We start from the raw sequence: 24,910 nt of genomic DNA, 5'->3' as shown, positions 1-24,910 counted from the left end.
CCACTTTTGAGTACAAAGGCTAAAAGCGAGGTTTCCCAGCCAGCAATATCAGTATCACCTGGGGCCTTGATAGACGTGAAATGTAAATTCTTGCATCCCTGCCCCCCACACCAGATCTACTGAATTAGAAACACTAGGATGAGGCCCAACACCCTATGTTTTAACCAGCGCTCCAGGTGATGTCACTGGTTTCCGAACAAGATTGCTCATTCAGTCACCTGGGGGCTGGGGTGAGTTAAATACTATCGGGCATCCGGCTTTCGAAAAGCTCTACCAGGTGGCTTTAATATGCTATAAAATGTAGAAGCCCGTAGACAACTGAACTTGGATGGGCCTTATTTTCCGCCTGCGAAAACATGGGTAAAAGCCACGCCGGTTTCTGCCTTCGCTTCCAGTTTTTGGCATCTCCACCCAGCCTCAGTCGGCCGCAATCCCAGTTTGGCCTCCGGGAGCTAGCTTCCCCTCCCGGTGTCCCACAGCCCCTGCGCGATAACAGGGGGTCGGATCGCGGACCCGCCGGAGCATCAGCCACGCCGCCGCAGGTTCCGGCACCGCCCGCACCTACGTGGCTCCAGGATCCAGCCCCGGGGGGCTCCCGGGACAGCCCCGGAGCGGGACGCGCATGCGCTCGGTGCCCGCCAGGCCCGGCTCCGAGTAACGGACTGGAGCTCCCCCCACCGGAAGTGGGCGGCCGAGCGGCCAGAGGAGCCGGCTGTGCAGTGGCGGCTGCGGCTTGTGGGCTCCCGGTCCGAGGGGCTCGCGCTTCTCTCTCCGCGCCATGGCAAAGGCCACGGACGTGGTGCGGCTGCTCCTGGGCTCCACCGCGCTGTGCTTCTCCCTGCTCGACGCCCGGACGGCCTCGGCGTCTAAGTCGGTGACGGCCCACTTGGCCGCGAAGTGGCCCGAGACCCCGCTGCTGCTGGAGGCCAGGTGGGTGCGGGCCGGCCCCTCTGCCGAGCCCAGCGCGGAGGGAGGATCCGCGGGGTCTCTCGGGCCCGATCTCGCCGTCTGCCGGCCTTCTAGCTCCCTCTCTGCTGCTGGGGCGCCCTCGTGCTGGGCGCTGGAGCATCCCCTCCACTCCGGCTACCCCTGCGCGGCACTCGCTTGCAATTCCTTTTCCTCGCAGTTCATACTTTGCCTCACCTACGGTTTCTCAGACTACAGGGCCTCTGTTTAATTCGTCTGGATCTCTTTCACATTTAAGAAAAAGAGGAATAGGAGCTGGAGTGTGGGTTTTAATGCAGGCAATTCCATTGATGTGGGGCAGTTCTTTTTAGGAAACGTATTGGAAGCACCTAGTGTCGTAATAACACCAGTGAGTGATGAGCTTCCTGTGGAGAAGGTAGTTGTTTCTTCCCGAATCTCCTCCACTGAAATTAGTTCATGTCACTTTGCAGAAAAAAGAGTTGTAGCTGTTGAATTTTGCTCTTAGTATTCTAGAAGTTAAACAGAATTTGGAAGTTCCTTTCATTGGTTAGGATGAACTTTAAACTCCCGTTGCTTTTGTCCATTCAGAGAAACAGCTTATGGAACTAAAAAGAGACTCCCCATCACCTGGTACCACGTTGCATATGTAAGATAGAAAAAGTTTTTTAATTGAGATGTAATTAACACACCATATTAATTTCAGGTGTACAACATAACATTCAGTGTTTGAATCGCGAAATGATCACAGCAATAAGTCTAGTTAACATCCATCACCTGACATGTATCCAAAAGGTTTTTTTTCTTGTGTCGAACTTTTAACATTTCTTAGCAACTTTCAAATATGCAATACAGCACTCTTCACTGTAGCCACCATGCTATACATTACATTCCCATGACTTATTTTATAACAGAAAGTTTGTACCTGTTAACCTTAAAAATAAAAGTTATTTTACCAGCAGAAAATGGATTTATTCGGGAATAATAGAGAATTGCAAATAGGGACAAGCAAAATATGGCATAGGGAAGCCTAACAAAGGAGAGGAACATTATTTTATGCAGAAGGAGAAAGCATGGAGGGGTGGTTTGGAACAAAAGTCCTTTGGAGAAAAGCCGGAACCCAGTGTGATGACAGTTTCTCTTTGGCTGAGTTGCAGGACTAGTCAATTTCTTGTAGGAGATGCATTGTACCTTCTTTCTCTGTTGGGGCCTGTAATTGATGATTCCTGTGGAAAACGTTCTGATAGAAGTCTGTAATTGACGTTGAGTGGTACAGCTTCCCACACCCCCAGTCCACTTCAGTGAGGTTTCTCTCTAATACTCCCATTTCATCATTTTGATCAAAATCTTTCCTTGAAAGCATTGCTGACCAAAAGTCAGGTTTTTCATATTTAGTGGTTTTGTCCCTCAGTGCCAGAAAGGATCTTTCCTGATTGTCTTGTCCCTACATAGGAGGGAAAGTACATAACGGTTGGAAACCACGTAAGGCCACATTTGACTAACAGGCAAGGTTAGGAGGTGGAACTCTGAGGCACTTTCCATCTAAAGTCTGTATCATTTCAAGACCATAAGTATTGGAGATCCTCTCCTAATTGGGTACGTCATTTTTATAAAAGTTTGACAGGCAACTAAATACAAAAAAACAATTAGGGAAAAACAGAAGAAGGAACATAACTTTCAAATTGTATGATGCTTCCGATCCGGGACCCTAGGTCAGAAAGTATCCAGCTGAAAGTGTTTATTGGCACTTAATTCCAATTTAGGGGAAAAAGTTCTCCCTATGAGGTCCATTGGAGTCATGTATGCCTCCTGGAAGTCCTTACCTATAGTAGCCATGAAAGCAAAATAGTGAATACTGTAAGAATTAACCAAGTGCATTTGAGAAGATTCCGTGCAGGTAAAAACATGAGGCAATAACTAATGAACTTTTTGCAAAACTAGTGAAACTTCAAAGATGTATTTAAACAGTGTTGTTGTCTCAAAGAAACCATTTGAAAATCTTATCTAGTGATAAAGCCTGTAAGGTTGCAAATTCAGAAACTATGAATTTGGATAAGAATTCAGAATCAGATGAAAGATGAATTCTGAACCTTCAACCCAGCCCTTTAGAAAAAGCAAGTGAAAATTTAATTTGTCCTGGGATCATGATGAGGCTGTTGCTCAAAGTCCTAATCAAGAGAAGAGGTTTTCTCCCTTTCACAAAGGCTTGCGAAATGTGCACAAGAGCATTTCCTTTCTTTAATTTTTATTTTTTTAGTGTTTATTTTTGAGACAGAGACAGAGCATGAGTGGGGGAGAGACAAGAGAGAGAGGGAGACACAGAATCTGAAGCAGGATCCAGGCTCTGAACTATCAGCACAGAGCCCAATGCAGGGCACGAACTCATGAAGGTGAGATCATAACCTGAGTGAAGTTGGATGCTTAACCCACTGAGCTACCCAGGTGCCCCTAGAGCATTTCCTTTCTACGAAAGAGCTGGTAGAAGCAATCAGTGAGGAAAAAGTATGTAGGCCTGGTCCCGGTATGTTGAAAAAGCTGTATTGTCGATTGTCCTCTACTTTCGTTGCAGCTTACCAGATGGTGTGCAGGTCTGGTAGGGTTTGGTGATTTCTCCTTGTATTCATGTGAATCCAAGAGCCTGTTCCTTGGAGTTTGGTGCCATCGGGATTAGCAGTTCTTGATAAGAGCCTTTTCAGCAAGACGGAATAGTCTTTATGGAGGTGGCTTTTCCAGTTTCCAGCTTGCAAGATATGATGCTTAAGGTTGTTGTCTTCCGGGAATGCACTTTGAAAAAGATCACTCTACTAAAGCATGGTTATTTTTCATGGAAGTAGTTAGACCCTTGCAGTCTTGAAGTATATCTCCTCTTTTATCTACTGTAGCTCAAAGGAGGTACAGGGGCCAAGTGGATTGGGCATCTGTGACGATCTCAAACAGTGACAGTCTAGGAGGTTCAAAGGGGTGGAACCAAGATTTAGAGGAACCAATGGCAGTACTTTGGGCCAAGGTATTTTAGGATCTGTACAAATTTTTACAAGTTGAGTGTTAACAATATTGTTAATATGTTCAAGTAACCCCGATGATTGAGGACAATCTGTACCATGCCAGTGTCGTAAAACTGGCCAAACAGCACACACTTGTCAAAGCACCTGACCAGGGGCGCCTGGGTGGCGCAGTCGGTTAAGCCTCCGACTTCAGCCAGATCACGATCTCGAGGTCCGTGAGTTCGAGCCCTGCGTCGGGCTCTGGGCTGATGGCTCGGAGCCTGGAGCCTGTTTCCGATTCTGTGTCTCCCTCTCTCTCTGCCCCTTGCCCGTTCATGCTCTGTCTCTCTCTGTCCCAAAAATAAATAAACGTTGAAAAAAAAATTTTAAAAGCACCTGACCAGTAAAATAGGTTCCCAATCACTATGAAGTTTGAGAGGGTTCCCCAGTTAGGGATAATTTTTTCTAACAGAGAAGCAGCAGCAGCCTGTCTAGAAGGGAAAGCTTCAGTCCCGTGAGAAAACATATAGACCATTACTAAAACACGTTTCTATTCATGTAGTGGGAAAGCTATATGAAATCCATTTGGGCAGACAGGTTTCTCTGGCTTCTGTTTTAGACAGGTGGGGCAAGTGACGTAGGCACTTGTTGCAACCTCATTAACACTTCCCCACCAGTACTGGTTCATGAATGCTATTGTCAGTAGACCACGATGGTTTAATGCATGTATAGCGGTAAGTATAAGAACTTTAGAATTTCTAGGAGGGCCAGATATTTATTTGGTCCAAACCAGGGCTCTCCTTATTGAACCAACAATGACTAGATTTCCAATATTTTTCCCTTTCTGAGGCAATTGTTGGGTGTCGTCTGTCTTTCTGAATTATCATTTGGCAGAACATCTCTTTGGACCATAACAGGGGTCTGGTTATTAGTTTCTTTGAGAGTGGTGTTTTGGGCAGAAATATCAATGAGAAGGTTTTCTTTGGCCCCCAGGGAGTTGACTCTGGAATGGCCAGGAACCTTAATAAAGTAGCCCGCAAAAGTGTGGTATATAACAAATTTTGGACATAAGAGCCATTTTAAATTTTATCCCTCTTGGAGGTAAGGAAACCTTGTTTCCATAATCCAAAGTCATGAGCTATCCCAAGGGCATACCAGCTCTCAGTATAAATGTTTGAAGTTTTGCCCCTGGCCAAAATACAAGGATGCTTGAAAGGGATTCCATGATTATTTTGTCAGTGGCAGGAATGTCTCTGAAGCGAGGTGATATCCCTGTGCCACAGGGTCAAATTGTTGGTTGTAATACCCTGTGTTTTTGGGTGAGTAATCCCAAGGGTATTCTCTCCCATCTCCCATACAAAGAGGAAAAAGGAAAGTTGATAATTAGGATGTCTGAGGGCAGGTGGGTTTAATAGGCTTTTCTTTAAAGTCCCCAAAGCAAGTCTTTCTGATTTTTCCAAATAGGGTAAAGTTTTATATTTTTTAGTAAAACATACAGAGATTGAGCCAGAGGAGAGAAGTTTGGAATCCAGTTTTGACAGTAGCCAACCAGTTCAAGAAAAACTCATATTTGGCACTTAGGTTTTGGAAAGTTTGGAAAGCCGTGGAGTCTCTCTGGATCCAAATATTCTGAGGTCAGATGCCCTAAGTATCAAACCTGAGTTTGAGCAAATAGCAATTTTTCTTTATTTTTTATTATTATTTTTTTTTACATTTATTTATTTTTGGGACAGAGAAAGACAGAGCATGAACGGGAGAGGGGCAGAGAGAGAGAGGGAGACACAGAATCGGAAACAGGCTCCAGGCTCTGAGCCATCAGCCCAGAGCCTGACGCGGGGCTCGAACTCACGGACCGCGAGATTGTGACCTGGCTGAAGTCGGACGCTTAACCGACTGTGCCACCCAGGCGTCCCAGCAATTTTTCTTTAGAGTCTTTATTTCCCTTTAAGGGCAAAGGTTTTTAACAGGTGGATACTGTCTTCCTGTAAAGTGGTTTAAGAGGAGCAGAGAGGGGCGCCTGGGTAGCTCAGTCAGTTAAGCATCCAACTTCAGCTCAGGTCATAATCTCATGGTTAATGGGTTCGAACCCCACATAGGGCTCCGTGCTGATAGCTCAGAGCCTGAAGCCTGCTTCGGATTCTGTCTCCCTCTCTCTCTCTCTCCCCTTCTCCTGGTCGTGTTCTGTCTCTCGAAAATAAACATTAAAAAAGGAGCAGAGGAGCAAATCATCTAGGTATTGTAACAAAGTAGATAGAGACTGCAGAAAACCTACCATTCAATTCAGCTTCTAAGGTTTGTGAAAAGTAAGGACCCTTTGAAACTCTGGGTGGGGCATTACTGTCCTGGTGTATTTCCATTCTTCCCAAGTGAAAGCAACTGGAATACTAAAGAATGCACTGCATAGATGAACTACAGTGAAAAATTTGCATCCGGTGGGAATGGTTGTCAGCATATGGGTTAAGAACAACAGGGTGCCGAGGGATAACAGTGTCATTTATTGCCCAGAGGTCCTAGACAAACCATCCTTGGCTACTGGGTTTTCTCATAGGTAAAATACGTGTATTAAAGGGACTGGTACAGGGGATAATGGGGCCTTGAGCTTTGTAATCTATGAGCTTGATGCCGTGAAAGGCTTCTTTATTTATAGGATATTCATTAAATTTAGGGGGATGTTTTGAGGAATCTATTTGAATCTTGATGGGAGGTATACTGTGGATGCTGCCAGTATCTGTTGAAGATGTCGCCCACAGAGGATGGATCCAACAGGGATAAATGATCAGTGTCCTCAGACTCGGCTATAGTGCTATCAGACTCAGAGCGAATTGAGGGTGTCAAAGGGTCATTTAATTTACCTGGCTGCCTATTTTTATTACTATGGTCAAATTCTAGTATTCTTTCTCCTTTTGGGAGAAAGGAATTCTGGTATATTTTTCTAAGAAATCTCAGCCCAATAAATGAAGAGCAGCACAGCAACTAAGGAGAAAGGTATGTGTATCAGAGCCCTTAGACTAAAGGAAGTAGGTTCAGTAACTGTGTTCTAAACCTGTTGAGGCTTATGAGAGACTCCCCACCCCCCATTAGAACCATTTTAGTACTCCAGGGCAGGGGCTGTTTTTAGCAGTGGGATTGAGCACTAAGAGCGTACATCTGGTGTCAATAAAGACAGCTGCATTCTCAATCTTTATTTTGTAAGAGAAAGAGCATGAGCAGTTGAGTGGTTTCTCTGAGTTGATAAAGAGGGGAGACTGGGAAGAGCCTCGAACTCATCAGAATCCTGTTGTTGGGAATTAGGAGGACACTGGGAATATTGGCTATCCGGCTGAAGGTGCCTGGAGCACTTAAGCTGGTAACAGATTTTTCACCCCAATGCCCTAGCTCTTTGCAAATAGTAAAAACTAGGTTTTTGGTTTTGTTTAGGGTCTTTCATTTGTTGAAGATGAAAATCAAGAATTTTAAGAATTTGGGGGGCACCTAGGTGGCTGAGTCAGTTAGCTTCCGACTTCAGGTCATGATCTCGTGGTTCACAAGTTCAAGCCCCGCATTAGGTTCTGTGCTGACAGCTCAGAGTCTGGATCCTGCTTCGGATTCTGTGTCTCCTTCTCTCTGTGCCCATTCTCACTCGTACTCTGTCTCTCTCGAAAATAATGAAAACATTTAAAAAATTTAAAAAATAAGAATTTTAAGAATTTTATCAGTCTTTTTTGGGTGATGCATGTAGGATGTGTGCAAGCTAGTTTGCCAAATTGACTGAATCTGGAGTGAACAGAGTTTCCCATTCACCTCTGGTCCTTTTCCTAAAGGAGAAGGATCAAGTTCACCCCGTTAATGAATATAGAGCTAATTGCTACCTAGGTGGATTCAGCATCTAAGGGAAGACCAGAATTTAAAGACAATTTGTAGAGTCAATTATAATAGTCATGAATGGGTTCACTGGGCTTTTGTGTGCTAGCCTAAAATTTGTTTAATCAACAGGCTTAGGAAAAGCTACTGCAATTGCTCAGTGGAGATTTCCAGCAAGTGTTTAGCATTTTGACAGAAGTTAGGTGTCAATTTCTGTAAATCCTTTTCAGGATATTCTCATTGGACTAGTTTTATCCGGTGTGGATAACACTGTGGGTTGTTTGTTCTATTTCTGTGGAAAATGGCATTGGAATTTTGATGGGGATTGCACTGAATCTACAGATTGTTTGGGTAGTATGAATACTTTATTCTTTTCGTCTGTGAACATGGAATGTCTTTCCATTTATTTATGTCTTTAATTTCTTTTATCAGTGACTTCTAGTGTTCAGGTTTTTACCTCCTTGGTTAAATTTATTCCTAGGTATTTTATTCCTTCCGATGTACTTGTAAATGGGATTGTTTTTAATTTTCTCTGAGAGTTTGGTATCAGAAATGCAATAGATTTTTGTATACTGATTTTGTATCCTATCATTTAATTTGGCCTAATAGTTTTTTTGGTGACGTTTTAGGGTTTTTTATATATAATATGCCTGTCTTCTTCAAACAGTGACAGTTTTACTCCTTCCTTTCTGATTTGGATATCTTTTATTTATTTTTCTCTCATTCCTCTGGCTAGAATTTCAAGTATTGTATTGAATAAAAGGGATGAGCATGAGCATCCTTGTTCCTGATTGTAGACGAAAATTCTCAGCTTTTCACTGCTGAGTATGATGTTAACTGTGGGCTTGTCATATGTGGCCCTTCTTATGTTAAGGTTTATTCCGTCTGTACCCTGTCTGTGGAGAGTTTTTATTATAAATGGACGTTGACTTTTGTCTAATGATTTTTCTGTATCGAGTGATCATATGATTTTTACTTTTCACTGTGTTGATATAGTATACCATGTTGACTAATTAGTAGATGTCGAACCATCCTTGCATCTCTGGACTAAATCCCATTTGTTCATGGTGTGTGATTTTTAATGTATTGTTTGCTAATAGTTTGTTGATTTTTGCATCTGTGGTCATCAGGGACATTGGCCTGTAATTTCTGTGTGTGTGTGTGTGTGTGTGTGTGTGTGTGTGTGTGTGTGTGTGTGTTCGTGTTCCTTGGTATCAAGGCAATGCTCCTTTGTACAACTCCTTTGTAAAAGGAGTTTGGAAGCATTTCCTCCTCTTCAAGATTTTAAAAGAGTTTCAGAAAAATAGGTATTAAATCTGTGAATGTTTGGCAGAATTCACCAGTGAATCCATCCGGTCCTAGACTTTTGTTTTTGGGGGAGTTTTTTTGTTTTGTTTTGATTTTTTGTTTGTTTGTTTACTTTGTAAGAGAAAGAGCATGAGCAGGTGAGGGTCAGAGAGAGGGAGAATCCCAAGCAAGCTCCGAGCTATGAGTGCAGAGCCTGAGATGGGGCTTAAACTCCTGAAGCATTGGAATGCTTAACCTACTGAGCCATCCAGGTGCTCCTTTTTGGGGAGTTTGTTTGTTTGTTTTGTTTTTTATTACTCAATCTCTGTGGTAGTAATTGGTTCAGATTTTCTATTTGTGAGTCAGTCTTGATAGCTTATTGTTTCCAGGAGTTTATCTATTTCTTTTAGGTGGTCTGATTTGTTGGTACATAATTGTTCATATTATCTTGTAATCCATTGTATTTTATGATATCAGATGTAATAAAATAGTTGTATTGAATAAAATATTGGAGCCTAATGTGTGTCCTCTTCCTCTGTTTCTTCCCCTGTTTCTCCCAGTTTGCATCCATCTGATCCCATTCTCTGTTCCAGATCTGCAGTCTAACTTCTTCCAGTCTTGGATTTGTAGTTACATTGTCCTGATTTGTATTTGCCTTGAGTCTCTTAGAGCTGGAACTTTTGTAGGATGCTATTTCAGGTTCTTCATAATCTGACCCCCATCTATGTACCAACTGCATCACTTGTAGTGGGAGAATTGCAGTTCCTAAAAAGTTTACATCCTAACTCCTGGAACCTGTGAATGTTACCTTACTTGGATAAAGGATCTTCGCAGATGTAATTAGTAAGGGTCTTGAGACCAGATCATTGTGGACTGTCTGGATGGCTGCTAAATCCAATGTCCTTATAAGAGACAGAAGAGGAGAACGCTATGTGAACAGAGGCAGAGATTGGATTGATGTAACCACAAGCCAAGGAACACTTGTAGCCCTCAGAAGCTTGAAGAGGCCACACCGGTACCTTGATTTTGGACTTCTGGGCTCCAGAACTGTGAGACCATAAGTTTCTGTTCCTTTAGGTTGCCAGGTTTTTGGTAATTTGTTACAGCTGCCCTAGGAAACCAATACAGACTTGATAAAGTGGAGTGCTGCTGTAAGAAATAGCTAAAAATGTAGAAGTAGCTGGTAAGTCCAGCAAAAGCTAGAAGGATTTTGAGAAATGTGGTTAAAAAACAAAAGCCTACATGCCTTGAGGAGACTGTTGGCAGAAATAGGGACATTAAAGGTGATTCTGCTAAGGACTTAGAGGAAAGCAGGGAGCGTGGTCATTAATAAAGCTTCTGTCATAGAGAATACTTACGTCTTCGTGAGTAGAATGTTGGTAGAAATAAGAACATTAAAGGCTCTTTTGGTAAGAGTACAGAAGGAAATGAGTGACCTGTTATTGGAAACAAAGAAGGATGATCCTTGTTTTATAGGGGCAGAAAAGGGGCTGAATTGGATTCTACAGTTGTGTGGAAAACAGTACTTGTAATCAGTGAACTTGAATAGCTACCTAAGGAGATTGCCAAGCAAAGCATTAAAGGTATCCCCTGGTTTTGCCTTGTTTATAGTAAAATGCAAGAGGACGGAGAGAAACTGAAGAAGGAGCTGTTCAGAAAAAAGGAAGCCGCACTTGATAATCTGGGAGTTTCTCCTGCTACCCAGATGGCAAAGACTGTTAAAATGAGGAAACCCAGTGTTGGGGATGCATGCTTCAGAAAGAAGACCAACTTTGTGGCTGGTCAGTCTTTTTCTGTATAGGTTAGGCTTGTGACTCATGGGTCCATTCCACTGTCTCGGTAGAAGCCAGGAATGGAGGGGTAGATTTGTCCAGGATGGATCTGAGGAAGGTTTTTCTGGCATGATGCTGGTGAGATCTACAAAAGACCCAAAGGATTTTGATTATGTTGCATCAGCAAAAATGTTGCCAAAAGCGACAGAGACGGGATGTAATGAGAGAAGGCTGTCAGACTTTCAAAATTCCATAGGCAGGAAATTGGCTGATAAACTGCTTGGCTGCAAACACGCAAACATTTTTCCTTCAAGAGAAGGGAGTAATGACCCTGAGGCCAGAGCCGTGGCACACAGCAGAGAGTGGAGCAGCATGCCGCTGAGGGTTCTGCTCACGACTTGAAACCTAACACAGTTTGTCCTTCTGTATTTTGAACTTGTTTGGGACTGGTAACTCCTTCATTCTTTGTAATTTCTACCTTTTGGAATTGGAATATCTGTCTTTGGAATTTGGAATGTGTATCTCGATACTGCATTTTGGAAGCAGACAGCTTGTTTTCTAGTTGACGGGTCCACATACGGAGAAGAATTTTGCCTCAGGATGGAGCATACCCAGCGTCTCACTCCTACCTCGTCTAAATGATTTACATGATGAGATTTGAGACTTCTGGTGGTATTTACATGGGCTTTTGGTTTAGAGATGATGCCCAATGGGTTGAGATTACAGTGGGGGATGTTGGGATAGGACGTATGCATTTTGTATGCGGGACAGATGTGGATTCTGGGGAGCCCAGGGTGGACTTTAGTGGCGTGAATGGTGGCCCCCCAAAAGACGGGTCTAGATCCTGACCTGTGGGACCTGTTGTGTTAACCCTGACACCAAGAATTTAGACTTTTCTTCTCCAGAACTGTGAGAATAAATTTCTTTCGTTTTAAGCCACTATGTGGTAATTTGATATGGTAATATAACACTCTACTATGTCCCTTTCTTCGTTGATGCCCTACTTGTGGACCTACCATATTACTTTCTCTTTGGCTGATTCTTTCACCTGATAAAACTGATGTCTTTCTAGTATGTTCTCCTAACATCTGGTCCATACTTCTGTAATAATCCTTATTGAAAGGTATGTATGCTAATCTCTGCTGTAAAATGTGAGCTGCAGGGGATAAAAATCTATATTTTGCCAAGGCACTGTGCACAAAAGTAGGTGCTCAACAAGTATTAGTAATAAGTATTAGCTCAGCAGAAGCAACGAGTATTTCCTATTCATACTTGTTTTCCCAGGGCTCAGTACATCAGGATCAGGTGCCCAATAATGTCGACGCAGTGGAAGGGACTTATATTAGGTAGTGTCTACTTCAAACCACCATCAGAATTCCCTCTATACTCTAGCTGTGTACCTGACCTATGGAAAACTGGTGTCCTGCTGGGGTAATCCAGCTAGGACGCTTAGTGTTACCTCATGCACTTACCTGTTCTGTTGTGAACAAATATAAATTGTCAGCAAGTCCTTTGTTCGATAAACTAAACTCTTTCCCACTATAATTTTTATCTAGTGGTCTTGACTTTACACTTTTGAACCAAATCTCTCCTTTGTGACAGTGTAGCAGGCTGGCAGCCTATTGTTTCTTTAACCATTGCACTTCTTTTGTGTTTTCTAGACTCCATTATTCTACTCACATCTGGTTTTTTGTGTTTCTTTTAATAAAAATTGTAGGAAAATCAAAGAGGTTGAGGGGAATAAGTGTAGAATAGGAAGAATTGAGAGCATTGGGTAGATTGAAGGAGCTTGGGAGATAGAAACTTAAGAGAACTGTTAGCTCTCTGGGATGCCCCCTTTTTTTATATATATATTTAAAGCATTCATGGGAATTTCTCCCTCCCCTTCCCCATCCTCCTGCCCCTGCCTCTCCTGCCCCTGCCTCTCCTGCCCCTGCCTCTCCTGCCCCTGCCTCTCCTGCCCCTGCCTCTCCTGCCCCTGCCTCTCCTGCCCCTGCCTCTCCTGCCCCTGCCTCTCCTGCCCCTGCCTCTCCTGCCCCTGCCTCTCCTGCCCCTGCCTCTCCTGCCCCTGCCTCTCCTGCCCCTCTCTACACAGAATCTTTTAGTTCAGCCTAGAAATTTGAGTGCCTATTTTGAGCATGGCCCTGTGATGGGTACTGTGTAGGAAGCAAAGATGACTGAGTATGTCCCCTACCTAATTTATAATTTAGTATTATTTGCTAGGGATGATTACAGGCTGATGAGGGTAAATTTTTATAACCTGTAACTTCCACATCTAAACTGCATTTATTCCACTGGTGTTGCTCTTGCCAAAAATATTTTTTGGAATTTTACTTATAACTGCTGTCAAGCTCTTTTGTACATATAAACATATTCTGTAGAAATCACTTTTTTTCTCTGTGGTAGAATTTTTTGGGAAACACTGTTATTTGGAGCTAGATGTATAAAACAAGTGAACAAATTGAAAATGCCAGTTTTTTCTTTTTTTTCTTTTCTTTTTTTTTTTTTTTTTTTTTTTTACTTTTTTTAAACTTAAGGCGAGGAGCTGATTTAGATGATCTCTCAAGGTTATTTCTCTCTCTAAAATTAATGATGAGTTCCTGGCAAATTGCCTCTGAAAGTAAATTCTAGAAGAGTTCCATAAGTGCTGAGAGCAGTGGTATGTTGAGGGAATAAGTGTATTCGAAGACTTTCTCAAGGTCTTTGAAGGCTTATACTTCGATGTGTAAATTCTGGCATCGAGAAGTTTGTGGACCTACCATATTACTTTCTCTTTGGCTGATTCTTTCCCCTGATAAAACTGATGTCTGTGGCTGCACAGCCTCTGAACAGGTCTGTAGATGTCTAGGCAGATCAGTTAGGTGTTAAGTGGTGCTCCCTGCTTCGCTTAACATTTTGTACCATTCCTGTCCTTTTCAGATCACACGTTCTGTTTATCCCATTATTTCCTCTGCTTTTAGCTTCTCCTTTTTTTTTTTAATGCCATTGAGTTGGACACCATTGCTAGCAAGAACCGCTTACCAATTGCTTTGAATTCTAGTGCTTGTCCTGTTTATGTGGATGAATTAATCAGTTTTTCTCTTTAGTAACCAAACTCACAAGAATTACTTTGCATGTGTCTTGAATGTCCTTGTACTTTCCATTCATATTAAGCATCAAAGTTTACCAAGACTCGTGAGAAAGATAAGATGGGTGATAACAAATCTGTACTGTCTGTTTGGTGCCTGGTTTCCCTCTAGTTTAAACGGGTGAATCTACTTGCTTTGGGTGTCCTGTGCTTTGTTCTATACAGAACGGAATATCCTCTCACTTAATTCATTATTTCCAGAGGTTTTAAATGGCTTTGGTCATTTTTTATGACTTACATTCTGTGGAAAAATCAAAGTGTCTGGGATTCAAGGCCAAAGACCTAATTCAATACACTAACTTCCTATTCGTTTTTTCATTATGGTATTTTCTCTTCTAAATAATAAGATTGTCTACATAAATAAGTAACAAAATAAAAATAATAGATAATACTATTTTTTATAGTTTGAGAGAGTGTGAGCAGAGGGAGAGGTAGAGAGAGAGGGAGAGAGCGAATCCCAAGCAGGTTCCATGCTGCCAGCATAGAGCCCAGCTCAAGACTCGATCTCATGAACCAGGAGATAATGATCTGAGCTGAAATTAAGAGTCAGATGCGTATCTGACTGAGCCACCCAGGCATCCCTAGATAATACTTTTTTTTTTTTCATTTTTCTTAGTTTATTTATTTGAGAGAGAGTGCGAGCTGCGGAGGGGCAAAGACAGAGGGGGACAAAGGATCCAAAACTGGCTCTGCACTGACCACAGAGTGCCCGATGCAGGGCTTGAACCCACAAACTGTGAGATCATGACCTGAGCCAAAGTCAGACACTTAACCTACTGAGCCACCCACATGCCCCTAGACAATATTTTTAAAAAGTGTTTATAGAACCAATTTTTATAGAACACCAGGTTGTGTGTGTGTGTGTGTGTGTGTGTGTGTTACTTTTATATAATACTCCATCACGGTTAAATTATACTTCTCAGTAATTTGCAGTAACATGGATGGAGCTGGAGAGTATTATGCTAAGTGAAGTCAGTCACAGAAAGACAAATACCCTATGATTTCACTCATGTGGAGTTGAAGAAAACAAACGAACATAGGAGGAACAAAAAGGAAAACCAAGAAACTGACTCTTAACTATAAAGAACAAACTCCTAGTTACCAGAGGGGAGGTGGCTGGGGGGATGGGTGAAGTAGGTGATGGGGATTAACAGTACACTCACTTCCCATGATGGGCACTGAGTAATGTATAGAATTGTTGAATCACTATATGGTACACCTGAAAGTAATATAACTATGTGTTGGAATTAAAATAAAAACAAAAAATTATACTTCTCAGTGGTATTTCACATGGAGAAACAAAATAAATCCATTTTTTAGTTATAGCTAATGAGGAAAAGCCAAAAGTGATTTCTTGTGCAGTCTTTTCCAGTCATGAATATATGCTTGTCTGTTCAGAATGATATCTGTGTAAGAATCATCCACTTGTTCTCTTCATTAAAATGAAAGTCACTTTAATTTTTGGAGATTTTTAACCATAAGTTATAATTTGGTTCTAAGGTATAGTTTCTCATTTCATTTCTCATTCCCATCTATTAACTGATTACTTTTATTTTAATAGTGAATTTATGGCAGAAGAAAGTAATGAAAAATTTTGGCAGTTTTTGGAAACTGTACAAGAATTAGCCATTTATAAGCAAACAGGTAGGTGATGTGCATATTATAACTTAAAGGTTTGGATTTATGTGCATACATTAGATATGTCTATTTTTAACATTAAGGGTGAAGTGTAAATGCTTAATTGGGTTAGTAAATCTGAATATTAAATTTGAAAAGATGTTTTCCTGGATGTTTTCCTGTATTCCAAGCATCCATTTCCAAAAAATAAAGGTTTTAACGCTTTAAGAAAATTCATATAATTGACAGTGTTTGCATATTGTTTTATAATCAAAGAGAAATAGAAATTGTTGAATTATGGCTTTCTTTTTACCTAGATTTATATGAAATAGTATTACTTTTGTATCTAGTAGTGTTGATTTTTTTTTTTTTTTGCCAAAATACTTGTAAACTCTTAAAGAGATTTTTTAATACTTGCCTGTAACAAATCAGGTAATCTGTATGCTTTCATTTCACTATTAGAAGAGTTACTGGTTCCCGCTTTTTAAATATGTATGAATATATATTACAAATGTGTACATACATCTGTCTTTAGAATGGGCATGTATTTATTAATGTATTCTTAGAGGTCAGTAGATTAAAGATAATGAAATTAGGTTTTAGCAGCACAGGTTAAAAGGTTAATTATTAATTATTATAAAAGAAGGCTATTTTCCTGACTCTACAGAGAATGGAATAAATATTAATGTGGATCCCTCAAGAGCAGATTCTTTAGCCTGGTAGACATGGGGAGAACTTCTTACTATGGAGATTAAATAGTTTAGAGAAAATTTACTATGGTGATTAGTTTATGATTTTGTTCTGGAGTGTAAATGTAAGAGAAACAAGTTTTGAATATTTTAAGTGTTCATTTATTGGACTCCTTTTAGCTCAAGTGGCCTTGAATTTCAGCAATTTGATGATTTCATGAGATAGGTTTAAAAAATAGAGCAGACATGCCTTTAGTGATACTTTAAACTGAAATATTTTCAAAACCAAGTAATTTGCTTTTTTAAAAAAAACTTTTATTACTGAAAAGCTTCATTATTATCATTATTTGGGTCACAAGAGATACTGTGCACTGCTTTAGATACTGGGAATACAAAGATGAATAAATGTGATCTATGGTCCCTGGACCCCACAATATTGTGAAGGGGACAACAGAAGGATGTTAAGAGCTTCGCGGGATGTGGACGACATGGAAGTGCATGAAAAAGGGCTTGCAGTTATTATTTAGAGAGAGCAGGACAGCCTTTCTAGTGGTGAGTGTAGGAGTAGAGTCTGGAAGACAGGGACAGCCAGGTGGTAGGGAAGGGAAGAAAGCAGGAGAGAGAGTGGAATGCACAGAGAAATTTTGACCACTTAGAAGTCAACTTGCAAATCAATGGGAAACTGTCATTGATTGGCTTTGTATTTGCCCTGACAATTTTGGTTTTCGTATTTAAGGTAAAAATAGGCTAGATTAACATGTAAGATTCTGATAGTTTAGAAAAAATCCACCAAATTTTGTGTCTCTCACCTAAGCTCCTAAATGCAACTATCCCAAATCTTTGGTTCTCAGTATGTACCTTATAGCCTTATTCAGTGCCATTTTCCATTGGGAAGCAATCTGGAAAATTATTTTTACAAATTTTGAACTCTTTAAGTTGCTTAGATGTAGCCACATATTTTAGCTAAATGAAATGACATGCCTGGACAATCTGATGGCAGATGATTATTAACAAGTTGGAATATAAATTTAGGAATATGTAAGCTCTGCTTCAAGCATATAATGTAGGAGGTGTGTATTTCAGGGTTGAACCTAAAAGAAATTCTACTAAATAAGAATTACTAACACTGAAGATATAATTCTGTTAAAATCATTTATAATAGCAAGAATGAAGTGCGTAAGCTGCATCATTGCTGATGTTGTTAGGTGTAGGAGAGAATGGCGTATATGAGGAGTTAAATATGTCAACAACTGTCAGATTTACTGAATTTACTTCCAAGATATTATCCTAGAGGAAACATTTTAAATCCTCAGTTACTTGTAATTTTTTAGTTTGTTGAATCTCCATGAGACCCTGTAAATACTCTTTACTGAAGAATAATTCCGGTGATCTACTTGTCTAAAAAAGTTGTAATGTTGAAGATTTAACATTTCGAATACAGGTGCTATTTCCATGCCATTTAGTGAGAACACGTTACATTATGTGTCAGCAAATTAAGACCTTTTTAAACATTGAATTGCCTGGTTTTGCAACCATTTTAGATGGTTTTGCTACAGAGTTCTATTTTTGTCAATGTTTCAAGATTCAAGTGGCATGATATTAGCTAACCTATGAGTTTTGTGTGGTGAGTTAGAAATGTCATCCAAGGTTTATCTAATTCCAGAGTCCCTATTTATTTTTACTTATGTGCTCCACATAGAAGAAGCTCATTCTCAAAGTCCTTGAAGATTTCTGCGGTTTTTACATAAGTAAAGTTGCTTATGTATTTTAATGGAAAGATTTTCAGAAAATGTTATGACATTTCTAATTCAGTTACTTGTAACTGAGAACTGGGTTTGGATAGGAGGATGATTGCAGTTTGGATGTGTCACATTTGAAATGCTTGTCGAATATCCAAGTGAAGATCTCCCATAAGGTGATAGATGACGGAGATTTAGGTGGTAAAAATCTAGGCTAAAGGGTAGGATTTGGGAGTTATCAACATGAAGAGAGTCACTGAAGTTACAGGGAGAAGGTATAGAAGGAGAAGAAAATAAATCCCAAGGGCAGAACCCTGAAGAACATCAATGTTTAAGAACCAACCAGAGGAAGAACTAGAGGATAGAGACTAGAAGTACCCATAGAGGCAGGTGAAAACCTAGAAAGCACGTTGTCATGAAAGCCAGGAGAATATTGATAAGTGATGGATGTTATCAAATAGCATAGACAGATCAAATAATGTGAATATTAAGCTTTTAACAACAGAAAAATTATTGATGACTTATTGATGACCAGTAGTTTCACTGGTATAATTATGGTAGGTTGAGGTATGAGTTGAGGTTCGAAGCAGAGATAAGTATTAAGTCTTTCAAAATTGACTGCAAAGCATGACAAGATGCTCAACATCCCACTCATCAGGGAAGTACAAATCAGAACCACAGTGACATATCCCCTCACTTCAGTCAGAATGGCTAAAATTAACAACTTGGGAAGGATGGGTATTGGCAAGGATACAGAGAAAGTGAACCCTCTTGCACTGTTGGTAGGGATGCAAACTGGAAAATGGAATGGAGATTCCTCAAAAAGTTAAAAACTGGGGCACCTGGGTGGCTCAGTCAGTTAAGTCTCTTCATCTCTCTGTAAGCTAAGTCTGTCTCATCATCTCAGCTCAGGTCTTGATAATCAGGGTTGTGAGTTCAAGCCCCATGCTGGGCTCCATTCTGGATGTGAAGCCTACTGGGGGTGGGGGGAGATTAAAAATAGAACTACCTTGCAATCCTGTAACTGCACTACTAGGTGTTTACCCAAAGAATACAAAAATACTAATTTGAAGGGGCACATGCACCCCAATGTTTATGGCAACATTATCAACAATAGCCAAGTTATGGAAAGAGCCCAAATGTCCATCAGCTGACAAATGGATAAAGATGTGTGTGTGCGCGCATGCGCGCGCGCGCGCGCGCGCGCACACACACACACACACACACACACACACACACACTGGAATATTACTCAGCCATAAAAAAGAATGAAATCCTGTCCTTTTCAATGACCTGAATAGAGCTAGAGAGTATTATGCTAAATCAGTAAGTCAGAAAATAACAAATACCATATGATTTTACTCATGTGGAATTTAAGAAAACAAACATAGGGGAAACAAAAAGGAAAACCAAGAAACAGACTCAACTATAGAGTTACGGGGGGGGGGGGGGGGGGGGGGAGGAGGAGAGCTGAGTGGAGGGATGGGTTAAATAGGTGATGGGGATTAAGAAATGAACTCGTGATGAACACTGGGTATTGTATATCTAAGTGTTCAATCGCTAAATTCTACCCCGGGGTCAGGGGGAGGTGGGGAAGATTGTGAAGCAAATAAGATGAATCAGTAGCAGACTATGGAGGCTGCTGCTTCCCCCCCCCCCCACAAAGGTGAGAGTGATTTATGTATATTAAATGCCAATAGGCAAAGATCAAGTAAAACATGAGGCTGGAGAAAGAGGAAGGATATTGAAAGGGCGAAGTTGTTGTCAGCAGGTTGGTTGGTAAGTCTGGATTCAGTGATTTTAAAACTTCAGCTGAAGTAGTCCAACACCTCCATCTCACGAATGAGATGATGGTACAAGTTAAGCCTAAATAACAGATGTTTACTTTCTATAAATCCCTGACCCCTACCTGCATCCATCTCTCCCTTAGAGACCTTGACAGTGACCAGTGACAAAACTTGATCTCAGTTGACAGGCACTACTCACGTTTGTTTCTGTTGACATCTTCCCTGTTTTCATGGAGGACTGATCCCTGTTCGATTGATATAGTCTTAGTTATGTTATTATATTAATTTTGGCTATTTTTTCTGTTGGCCCTGCAGCTGTTATGTCTTTTTTAAGATCATTTCTCTAATCTGTACTGCTTTTACTGTTGAAGGTGAGTCTTACTTGTGTTACTTTTTTATTCTTGAGGGAAGCTAACATAACTTCCTGAGAAATCCCGTAGTTTGTTAAAGAAGTAGGAATGAATGTGCACACCTATTCTAGAACTCTTTAAAAGTACTATATTGGGAAAGTATCATGGCCTAGAATGAAGAGACTTCCTCATTTTTTAAATATTCCAGAAATGTATTGAAGGCCTATTTTATGTGCCAGGAGCAGAAAGGTATAATTGAAAGCCTAGAAAAGATTCCTGCATTCGCAGCTTATAGCTTAATGGAAGGGACAGCATTATTAAGTTACAAATAATTTTTAATTACAGTTTTGAGAATTGACCTAGAGATTGTACGGCCCTGTCAGAGTGTGACAGGATCTGGGCTGGGAGGTCAGAGAAAACTCTTTCCACAACAATGGCATTTAAGCCAAGGTGTGCTAATAGGAGTTGGCTGAACATGCACTGCCTACCCTCCTGCATTTCAAACGGAAGGAACATCGTGTGAAGGCCCTGAGTGGTTAGCCCCCTCTAGCTCTGGGCATTGTGTCTTGGTCCCCCATAAGCAGTAGTGAGTCGGCTGGCAATCCTTTCTTCCCCTTACTGCCATCTGATTTTGTCCGCCAGTATTCTTAGTCTTTATCTTTGTATTCTTAAGTATACATAAACTTCGACTATGTGCTCTGTTGGCTTCGGTGATATTCTTTCATTCCCAGATAATATTTGTGAGGAATCTCCAACCTTATGTTACTTTCCACTTAATTTCCCTTTTGTGGCAGTTTTGCTGGTTGTGTGCTTTTCTGTGTCACCGGAGCGTGCATCGTTGACCAGGTCTTCTGTAAACCTCCACTCCTTCAGTTATTCTTGTTCTAGTTAAGTATATTCAGAGCTCATCCTCAAACTTGATGCTGCATTTCCTCCAATTATTTCTTGGTTATGTGAAGTTTGCTCCCTAGTTGATGCCTCATGAATAACTCCTAGGAATGATGACCTTGAGTTCTTCACATGCGTGACTATGTACGTGTGTGTGCATTTTGTACTTCAGGTTTTTAACTTTAAGGTCCTATAGTTTTACTGGAAAGTGCTGCAGTGCTAACCATTCTGAGTCTTCATTCTTAGGGATATAGATTCATTGTTCCTCTTTAATTCTGGACAGTTTTCTTGAATTACGGGGTTTCGTATCATCGTTGTTGTTCGTTATGTTCTATTCCCCTGATTCTCTGTTGGGAATATAATTATAAATACTATAGGTCTCCTTGGCCTGACTTCTATATCTGTCATTTACTCAGATCTTTTTTTCATTTTCTCCTCCTTTATTTCTGATTCATTGTCAGTTCACCTTTCCCCTGCATTTGGTATTTCTGTTTTTCCCAATTCTTTTTACTTTGGTGTTACCTCTAGTTTAGTCTGTATTTTATGGTATCCTTTCTTGTTCTTTCCTCCATTCTTTCAGTACAATTTTCATATCCCCCTGTATTTTAGTTCTCTCACTCTTGAGCTTTTTACCCAGAGCTGTAAAGGGGTTGAGGTTTTCTTTTTATCTTACTTGCAAGCCAAAAACTTAGCTTCCCACAGTTTCAAGGATCAGATATGAGACATGAGACTTCTGGATCCAAGCCGAAAGACTTTATAACTGACCAAGGGAAATCTCCCCAGTCGTCCACAGCTTTCTCTTATCAGCCAGGACCCATCACAGTAATTCTTGAGACTTATTACTGGCCTGTTCGAAAGGATCTGTGATTGGCACGATAGACCGTATGAACGATTGAATCATAAGTTGGTTGTAATTCTGCATTACGTACTCCACCCTGTCCTCTGCTTGGCAAGCCAAAGTTCTAATGCGTTTCCGGCCTTCTGTCCGTACTGGTAACAGATTTCCTTCCTTTTTCACTCCATGTAGATATGCGTGTCTGTACCTATTGTCTGATGAAGGTCAGACCTTACCTCATCCAAGATCGGTCTTTGTACTTGTCATCATGGGTTGGACTTGAAGCTGACAGAACCACTGGTAGGGAAGGCCCCTTGCATGGAAGAGAGTTAACCACTAAGACCTGATTAGGGGAAATTTTTGAATGTACTGCCCAGTTCTTGAACTGTAATCTCTTATTTTCTTTTCAATAATAGGCAAAGTAGAGGACCACTTTTTGCCTGATTGACCATACTATTTTGTCAGTATGTTCACTATCAATTAACAAGGACTTCTTCTAATCCTGTCAATTTGACCCATGGAGCTGGGTCTTTTCTCCTCCAAAAATCCATGTTTCTGTCAGCAATCCATCTCTGATCTGTCATGTACTGTGAAGGATCTGAGATTTTACCATTTCCAAGCTAACAGATTAGTTTCGTGGATACTGACAGAAGACCTGAAACCCTGGACAAGAGGCAAAGGACTTTATTACTCAAAGAAAAAGCAGTACCCACCATGTCCACATTATTTGTGCTGGCTCCCTGAACCCCAGTTCCCATAGAGCAACATAGAAGTCAAGATGGCACCTGTACCATGAATGGGTTAAGGAGAGGAACCAAGCAAGGGTTGAGAGCCCAGCGCCTTTGAGCAAGCAGTAAATACTGTAGCAGTCAGCAAACACCCAAATCTCCCTCACCACCCCCAGAGTTTCTCCATTCAGACAGTACCCTTTCCTCCTCCCCCAGGAGGGTGTCTGTAGTTGCACATCCCTTTTGTCCTCCCTTTTCACATCTGGGAACTGTGAGTGAAGATCTGGGTCTGCCCCAGCTCAGCTCTTTTAGTGAAGTTTCCATCAATTGATAGCTTAATGCCAAGAAGTAAAGGAGAGAAGACATGACCAGGGAATGTCTAGGGGCCAGTTTATGGGTGTCTGCGCCAGTTGGCTCCTGAGCTGCTATGCTGTTACCTTACCATCTCTGGCTGACACAGTGGCAACAGTGCAGATGATAAGTACACCTCAGGTGGTGTAGAGAAAAGAAAAGAGCAAAAATATAGTTCTTTCCCTGGTTATTCCAAGAGTGTCACCAGGCCCTCTGTAGCTCTCAGCTTCTGTTCTCCTTGGCCCTCTCCATCAGAAAGTTCTGTCTCCCCTGGGGTGTCAGAGTTCTTAAATTCTAGGATTCATCCTTCTCTTTGGTGTCTTCAGGATCTTGGGAGATGGGTTTAGAGGAAACCAGCTTCAGGTTATTCTCTACAAGAAGACCTTTCTCTTCTTTAAGGTCTGTTTCAAATTCTGTCTCCTAAAGTATTCTGGACATACTAATTGCATTTGGCTATGTGCACTAAATCTGAGTAGAATTTATTTATACATGTCATTTAAAATTTATTAACGATCATATTCTTCAATTTTTGCGTGCTGTTCATAGTCTCCTCTTAAATGATAAGTAGAGCCTGTATCTTTTCCTTGTTGTTATAACTCCATAACCTTGGAGTGAATTGATCTGATATGCTGGCATCTTCCAAATAGATTGACAATATTATTTTTACCTGGATTTACATTGATTGTACCTCACTGGTAGATCCAAATGAAGTTAATAAAACAGATCTTGATTTTCCACTTTTCTCTAACCCCAGCCATAACCAAACTTAAGAAATGATTATATATTAGTTTTACAGTAGAGGTGTGTCAATGTATTGAAAATGAAATGACGTCCTTTTATTTTGAATTTTTTTATAGAATCTGCTTATTCTTATTACAATTTAATCCTGAAGAAAGCTGGACAATTCTTAGACAATTTACATATCAATCTCCTAAAGTTTGCTTTCTCTATAAGGGCATACTCACCAACTATTCAGATGTTTCAACAGGTACGTAAAAATACCCAAACTATAATTGACAAAGAGGCATGCTGGTAGTATACATAAATCTATCTTAATGTAAGTATCTTTGGTTCCAAAGGATCTACAAACTTACAATACCTGGTTCCATAGCCTATCATTGATTATATTATCATTTTTATTGATTGTAATTGAATATATTATATAATTTTATAGTTCTGTGGAATAAGGAGATTATGAGGACAAATCATTATTGACATGAACAGTAATGAAAGTTTTAATTTGGAATTTTTTCAATCACTTTGAAGCATGTATTTTACTATAAAGTTGATTTTGTTAAAGTATTTGATTCTGCGTGTAGATATTTTTTTACTTAGAGCAATAACTTGATAGTAGTTGATGAGTTATTTTAATCAAAGGAATGCATGAGTTTTAAAGATTATATTGTAATTATCAACTACTGTAGCTAAATATAGTCTTTGAAATCTTAGATTGCAGCTGATGAGCCCCCGCCAGATGGTTGTGATGCATTTGTGGTTATCCATAAAAAACACACCTGTAAAATTAATGAGATTAAAAAGCTGCTGAAGAAGGCTACTTCAAGGTAAGTTAATAATAGCCTTTAGTGAAAGGTATGGTTTATAAAAAGAGATGAGGGTTGAAATAGAAATTTCTTATAATAAGCAATGTCTTCATTATTAAAAATTTGTATTAAAGCATGTGCTCTGGATTGAAAAAACTGAATGGGCTGGTAGTTAAGTCCTTTCAGTATTTTGTCTCAATTAGCTTTTGATTTTAGAATATAGATTATATCAAAATACCATTACATACATGAAATATGTTTTATATAATCATAAAATGTTTTCTCAAACATGCAAAATTGTGTATTTATTTCGCTTCTCTTTATTTTTTAAGTTTATTTGTTTTGAGAGAGAGAGAGAGAGAGAGAATGAATCCCAATGTGGGGCTCGATCCCATGGCCGTGGGATCATGACCTGATCCTAAATTGAGTCGGAAGGAAGCCCAACCTACTA

At 40.4% G+C, this 24,910-nt stretch overlaps 1 protein-coding gene across 3 annotated transcripts in view; it reads left to right on the top strand.

The window, feature by feature from the left end:
* Positions 1–672: 672 nt before the first annotated feature.
* UGGT2 (UDP-glucose glycoprotein glucosyltransferase 2) overlaps positions 673–24,910 on the top strand; it is a 188,535-nt gene continuing 164,297 nt past the window's right edge. Inside the window, exons 1-4 of one of the 3 annotated variants that reach the window (XM_045055129.1) lie at positions 673–930; positions 15,496–15,578; positions 23,776–23,906; positions 24,368–24,480. In XM_045055129.1, coding sequence (XP_044911064.1) covers positions 779–930; positions 15,496–15,578; positions 23,776–23,906; positions 24,368–24,480 — 479 coding nt within the window. In that variant the 5' untranslated portion in view covers positions 673–778. The remainder of the gene's footprint in view (positions 931–15,495; positions 15,579–23,775; positions 23,907–24,367; positions 24,481–24,910) is intronic. The other 2 variants (XM_011280607.4, XM_045055130.1) reach the window with 2 other exon arrangements.

This window comes from Felis catus, chromosome A1, assembly GCF_018350175.1.
Source record: "Felis catus isolate Fca126 chromosome A1, F.catus_Fca126_mat1.0, whole genome shotgun sequence".
Taxonomy (NCBI): Eukaryota; Metazoa; Chordata; class Mammalia; order Carnivora; family Felidae; genus Felis; species Felis catus.
This window is presented reverse-complemented; position numbering and strand designations above follow the sequence as displayed.